At 49.5% G+C, this 7,100-nt stretch overlaps 1 protein-coding gene across 1 annotated transcript; it reads right to left on the bottom strand.

Moving 5' to 3' along the window:
* Window positions 1–634: 634 nt before the first annotated feature.
* hamp (hepcidin antimicrobial peptide) lies at window positions 635–6,104 on the bottom strand. The gene is made up of 3 exons (XM_059957409.1): window positions 5,972–6,104; window positions 4,379–4,435; window positions 635–2,472 (listed from the first exon to the last, which is right to left on the bottom strand). Exons 1-3 carry the CDS (start codon window positions 6,059–6,061, stop codon window positions 2,356–2,358), a joined length of 264 nt encoding a protein of 87 aa, XP_059813392.1. The 5' UTR covers window positions 6,062–6,104; the 3' UTR covers window positions 635–2,355.
* Window positions 6,105–7,100: the final 996 nt, after the last annotated feature.

The following is a 7,100-nucleotide window of genomic DNA, read 5'->3' on the forward strand; positions in this document are numbered from 1 at the left end:
GTTATAGAGATAAGGAAGGGTATAGGTGTCAGAAGGGGGTCACAGATGAGGGAGGGGTTTAACGACCAGAAATGGTCACAAAGTTGGGGAGGTGTGTAGGTGCTGTTGAGGTCTCTGAGATGATGAAAGTGTAGGGGCTGGAGGGGGTTACAGAGATGGGCAGGGGTCTAGAGGCAGGAGAGGTGTACATGCCAGAGAGGTTTCACACGGAATGGGGAGGGGTGTATGGGTCATTGTGTGTTACCGTGGTGAGGAGATACCACATAGATGGGGAAGGGCAGAAGGATCAAAGGGTGTAATGGCACCTTTCCCACACAGACTGCAGTGTTCACCTCCACCGTCTCTGGGGGCTGTTAGGGATGGGCAGTAAATGTTGGCATCCAGAAGGGAATTTTCCATTGGAAGGTGAGACTCGAACTGGACATTGCCTCAAAAGCTAATCATTCCTAAAGAGAATTGGGAAAACACATTGCAGATCGGGGGGGGGGGGAGTGAATGATGAGCAAGCAAGTTATTTTGAATATGTCGCTCGCTGTGTTTGGTAGATGTGTGGCTGCAGGTCTGGTCCAGAGTGGGGGGTGGAGGGTAGTTGATCCTCCTATGCAGGAAGGGGAGGGAACAAAACCACAAGAGCAATGCACACAAAGCATTTGAGGAACACAGTATTCATTCCTAATCAGTACTGGGAAGGGTCTCAGCCCAAAACTGTTTACGCCATCAACTGTGCCTGACCTGCTGAGCTCCTCCTGCATTTTGTGTGAGTTGGTCTGGATTTCCAGCATCTGCAGAATCTCTTGTGTTAAGAACTTCTAAAGAATGGGGTAGAGGACAAGATACAGGAACAGAATCAGGCCATTTGGCCCATTGAGTCTATTCTGCCATTCCATCATGACTGATTTATTTTCCTCCTTAACCCCATTCTCCTGCCTTTTCGTGTAACCTTTGACCCTATCAAGAACCTATCAAACTCCATTTTATAATCTACCTAATGACTTGGCCTCCACAGCCATTTGTGTCTATGAATTCAACAGATTCACCACCCTCTGGCTAAAGAAATTCTTCCTCATCTTTGGTCTAAAGGGACGTTCCTCTACTCTGAGACTGCGTTACATTACAGGGAATACCCTCTCCGTCCACTCTATCCAGGATTTTCAATATTCAATGTTTCAATAAGATCCCCTCTCATTCTCCTAAACTCCATTGAGTACCCACTACCATCAAGTGCTCCTCATACATTAACCCTTTCAATCTTGGGCTCATTGGACCTTCTCCAATGTCAACAGATCTTTTCTGAAATAAGGGGCTCAAAACTGCTCGCAGCACTCTAAGCTGGTCTGACCATTGCATTTGCCTTCCTCACCACTGACTAAACCTGCAAGTTAACCTTGAGAGAATCCTGCACAAGATCCCTTTGCATCTCTGGTTTCTGAATTCACTTCCCAGTGCAGGATTAAGGACAGAGTCAGAGACATTGTAAAGATGAAAGTGGGTTTTATTTATATACATTTAAAAAACACAATATTTACATATTGTCCCTGGAGAAAACTGGTGCAACTTTCTGATATAGGTTTAATGACATGGTATGAATCAAACTGTGGGCAGAGAGTGATCTGGAACTCAGCCGACATTTGTTTTAGTGACATTAGTCTTAGATTACATCCATACAGAATCCTGAGTGTGTGTAGATGCAAGTGATGCATGCAATCACAGACACACGATGACTGCATACACAGCCAGACAAGGGTCTTGATGTTCATGTATACATACGTGTTTGGTCAAGGCATTGCTGGCGTGTCACTGGTGTACACAGCCACTTGTAGGCAGTGCAAACTGCCAGCTGCCTGATCGCTGGTGTGGGTCAGATTGCTGCAGCCCCTTCTCCAAAAGTGTTTCCAGGGATGTTGGAGAGCATGGGGGAGTAGCTGTTAGCATAACGCTATTACAGTGCCAGCAATCAGGGTTCAATTCCTGCCACTGTCTTTAAGGAGTTTGTATGTTCTCCTCGTGACTAACTGTGTGGGTTTCCTCCAGGTGCTCCGGTTTCCTCCCACAAGCCAAAAATGTGTGAGTTAGTAGGTCACATGGGTGTAATTGGGCAGTGGGCTCATTGGGCTAGGAGAGCCTGTTACCATACTGCATCTCTAAATAAAACAAAGACAGAGATAAGGGTGTTGGAGAGGAGGCTGGTGTGGAGCCATTACTCGGAGGAAAGGACTATGTGGACTGTTCTGTGCACAACGTGGACCCTTTACCCTCAGCAGCCGAGGTGGGTGTGCAATGTTCAGCAGCTGGAAAACTATAAATAAGGATGGCCAAGGTTGCAGTTAGTGGCCTGGGCATCCCCCAGGGCTGTGACTACAGTCGGCAGCAAACACCGCAGGTTTTCTTTGTTCTCCTCGTTTTACAGCAGTTACAGCAGTAGACGCAGACGGAAAGGTGTGACATCCTCTTCTGCCTCAGCAGCACTGTGTCCTGCCACAGAGAGAGAGAGAGAGTGAGCATGAAATCCTGGTAGCTGAGGGCTGTGCCTTGCATTACAGCTGCCGTAGTTACTGCCACACTGTTGGTTGGGAATCTTTGGAGTTCATTGCCACAGACGACTGTGGAAGCCAGGTCATTGGACATACTCAAGACCAGAAGATGTAGGAGCAGAACTAGGCCATTTGGCCCATCGTCTGCTCCGTCATTCCATACTGATTTATTATGCCTCTCAAAACCATTCTTCTGCCTTTTCCCCTTAATCTTGGATGCCCATGCTAAGTATGTACCTATCTCGGCTTTAAATATACCCGATCTCCTCCCATACTCACCCTCACCCATCACCTGCCAGAGGGTACTCTGTCCAATCCCCACATCTTCTTATTCTGACACCGGCCTCTTTCCTTTCCAGTCGTGAAGAAGGGTCTTGGTCTCCCCTCCATACTGCCTGACTTGATGAGTTTCTCCAGCATTACTCTGTCGTTTAGTGGGTATGAATTCTTTGTGCTAACCTGAGTCCAAGGTGTTGGGGGGTGTTAAGTTGTTGATTCTCACCCCTAACCTTGTGCTTAACCCATGATCCCCTTCCTGTCTCTGCTGTGGGAGCTGATGTGAATCAGCTTTGTAAGTTATGACTTGGTATCTTCGGGTCTTTGGCTAATGTTCAAATCAATAATTCAGTCGAGAGGATTAGTTAAGTTCTGTTCACAGTAATTTGGCACCAACTGCACTTTGATACCATCTCTTTGCAAGCCGACTACATTTGTCTGGCGCCTTTAAGCTTCTAATGCATCCAAAAGAGCCATAGGAGAGCAAATGTCAAACAAAACAAAATCTCCCTGCTCTCCTTCAAGAACATCTTTTGACAGTCTATCCCCAGTCAGCAATGGGGAGATAGGTGTTGTGAAAGAGAGAGGGAGGGGTTAATGAGGGGATTCTGGAGCTTGGGGTTCAGTCAGGTGAAGGCAAGTCAGCCAAGAGTGAAGCAAAAGGGACTGGGGACTGTAGGGGGTGTAAGAGTAGGAGGGGGTTACAGAGACAGGAAGGGGTGTAGGGCCAGAGGAGACGCAGAGATAGGGGAGGGGTGAGTGGCTGGAGGTGGAAAAAGGTGTAGGGGCTGGAGAGGATCACAACAATGGGAAGGGGTATTGGGGTCAGAGGGGATCATAGAGATAGGGAGGTGTGTAGGATCTGGAGGGGTGGGGTGAGGTTACAGCGATTGTGAGGACTGAAGAGATTATGGAGGGATACAGATGTGAAAATCCCTGTGAGCGTTGAGGGTTAGTGTTCCCTGGGGCGTGAGGAACACTTGGTGTTTCCAGCAATGTTGAACGTGGTACTCTCCTGGTTTTCTGTGGTCAACGTTACTTCTTCAGCTGACCCTGGGCTTTGTGGTCCAGAAGCTGCTGTCTGCTCTGCGTCCATGAGTTGCTTATTTCCAGCATGATAGAGGACTTATCCTGGTGTGACGTTTTAGCAGAGCTTAAGGATGGTGTTGGTACTGGCAGAAAACTCACATTGAAGCTTCTCCCACACCTTTTCCAGCTCACTCCCTTATTCCATCTTCTTTCCTCTGCACCCTTTCACACCATCTTAATCTGGAATCCCTTCTCTGTACTGAGAGTTCTTCCTTCCTCCTTCCTGGCTCTCCCTCCTTCCTAACACATCCCTTCCAACCACCACCTTCCTTTTCCATCCCCACACCTTCCATCTCTCCCTGCTCTCCTCTCCCTCAATCACTTGAAACAGACTACCACTTGGCTGTGGAAAGTTGCATTCCTAGAGAGCTGGAACCCAGCCTGTCATCTGTGTCAAACGACTCATTGTAACTGAGACACTGATTACAAATGTTCAGAGAGAGTGGGACGTACAAGAATGAAATAAAATAAATATCACCTACCACGCTGTCTGCATCCATATCATTTTCGGCTGTGAGGGAGGTGTGCTGTTGATCAACCTGTAATGAGAATGAGAGATGTCAATGAACTCTGGCAAGAAAGGAATGTACATCAAGATTTATGGTCACACCTTCCAGATGCAAGATGTCTTCAACCTTACCAAGTTAAATTCTCCTCTGCATCTTGTCAGGATGGATGAGGAACGGAGGAGTGGAGGAGAATCTGAAAGGAGTGGACAGGGAGGTGGAGAGGAGTGGAGTATCAAGAGCTCAAGCAAGAGAAGCTAAGGGGACCGTGGTAGAGTGACAGTGATCACTGGGATGTGGGAAACGGAGTGTATGAGGGATATACCTCAAACGAAGCTATGGAAATAGAGAAGGATGATTAGGGTTGAGTGGGTCACAGAGACAAGGAGGGGTATAGGGAATGGAGGGGTCACAGAGACGAGGGGTATCGGGAATGGAGGGGGTTACAGAGACCGAGGGGTGTAGAGAATGGAGAAGGTTACAGAGACAGGGATGGGTGTAGAGAATGGAGGGGGTTACAGAGACAAGGAGGGGTATAGAGAATGGAGAGGATTACAGAGACAAGGAGGGGTATAGAGAATGGAGGGGATTACAGAGACAAGGAGGGGTATAGGGAATGGAGGGGGTCACAGAGACAGGGACGGGTGTAGAGAATGGAGGGGGTTACAGAGACGAGGAGGGGTGTAGAGAATGGAGGGGATTACAGAGACAAGGAGGGGTATAGGGAATGGAGGGGGTCACAGAGACAGGGACGGGTGTAGAGAATAGAGGGGATTACAGAGACATGGAGGGGTGTAGAGAATAGAGGGGATTACAGAGACATGGAGGGGTGTAGAGAATGGAGGGGGTTACAGAGACATGGAGGGGTGTAGAGAATGGAGGGGGTTACAGAGACAGGGACGGGTGTAGAGAATGGAGGGGGTTACAGAGACAAGGAGGGGTATAGAGAATGGAGGGGGTTACAGAGACAGGGACGGGTGTGGAGAATGGAGGGGGTTACAGAGACAGGGACGGGTATAGGGAATGGAGGGGGTTACAGAGACAGGGACGGGTGTAGAGAATGGAGGGGGTTACAGAGACAAGGAGGGGTATAGAGAATGGAGGGGGTTACAGAGACAGGGACGGGTGTGGAGAATGGAGGGGGTTACAGAGACAGGGACGGGTATAGGGAATGGAGGGGGTTACAGAGACAGGGACGGGTGTGGAGAATGGAGGGGGTTACAGAGACAGGGACGGGTGTAGAGAATGGAGGGGGTTACAGAGACAGGGACGGGTGTAGAGAATGGAGGGGGTTACAGAGACAAGGAGGGGTATAGAGAATGGAGGGGGTTACAGAGACAGGGACGGGTGTAGGGGTCACAGAGATGGAGGAGGAGCTGGTGGTGACAAAGCGGGCGGTTAGGGCGAGGGGGGGTTTCAGAGACGGAGGAGATCACAAACATAGGTGACCATTTTGAAAAGCAAACTTCAGTTGAAGAGTCCAGGCTCGTGACTGCAGGGATCAATGCTACACTGGCTAATACAAGGAGCATGAACAAATTGTCCAGAACAGTGGAACTCTTCACTCACCGTCAGCAGGGAGCGACACTCGCTCAGGCAGACAATGGTCATTAGAACCAAGCTGACCAAGAGCAGTTTCGACTGGAAGCTCTTCATCATTGCGTCTCTGTCTCTGTCTTCTTTGTATCTTCAGCCTCTGCTTTGTCTCTCTGCTCTGGTCAAGGCAGCACACTTCAATTTATACTCCCAGTGGTAGTATTGACCTGAAGAGGTTCTGTTGTGTGGTCACTGACCCAGGGAGTCTTTCCTGGAACTGTGTTTTCCAAACACTCTGCCGATGTTGACATTCGAGCGAGTGCCGGAACTAGCTGGCGAGGACAAGTGGTGGGAGAGGCTAAGGGAGATGGAGTCAGCCTGGTGCTGAGGAACTGGCATGATCTGCAAATACTGGCACCATCCCAAACCCTGCAGCTCTTTTCTGTAAAATGAACCCCCCTTCCCCACCCCTGCCACTCCTTGACCCTCCACAATACTCCAAGTTAATAGCGTCACTATCCAAACTTCTGTTATTCCTGGCAGGTCATAGAATCTGCGCCCACTGGAGGTCATCAACTTCATCATTGTTATCAGATGTTCAAATTCGCTTTCCCCTCAGCTTCTACATCCCTCCCTGTGTCTCTAACACCTTCCTTTCCGTGCAACCCTCCCAGGCTCTGTGACCCCTCCAGCATCTGTACCCCTCCTATCTCTGTGGTCTCACCTCAATCCCCTACATCTTGCCCTGTCTCAGTGAACATCTCTGACCTCCAACCCCTCCCCATCACTGACCCCTACAATACTCACTGTCATTGTGACCTCCCTCTGGCCCCTACACCCCTCCCCATCTCTGACCCCTACAATACTCACTGTCATTGTGACCTCCCTCTGGCCCCTACACCCCTCCCCATCTCAGTGACCCCTACAATACTTACTGTCATTGTGACCTCCCTCTGGCCCCTACGTCCCTCCCCATCTCTGACCCCTACAATACTCACTGTCATTGTGACCTCCCTCTGGCCCCTACGTCCCTCCCCATCTCTGACCCCTACAATACTCACTGTCATTGTGACCTCCCTCTGGCCCCTACGTCCCTCCCCATCTCAGTGACCCCTTCCAGCCCTTGCACCTATGTAGCTGCTCAACTGTTAGTCAATTCAGA

This window comes from Hypanus sabinus, assembly GCF_030144855.1.
Source record: "Hypanus sabinus isolate sHypSab1 chromosome 1 unlocalized genomic scaffold, sHypSab1.hap1 SUPER_1_unloc_10, whole genome shotgun sequence".
Classification (NCBI taxonomy): domain Eukaryota; kingdom Metazoa; phylum Chordata; class Chondrichthyes; order Myliobatiformes; family Dasyatidae; genus Hypanus; species Hypanus sabinus.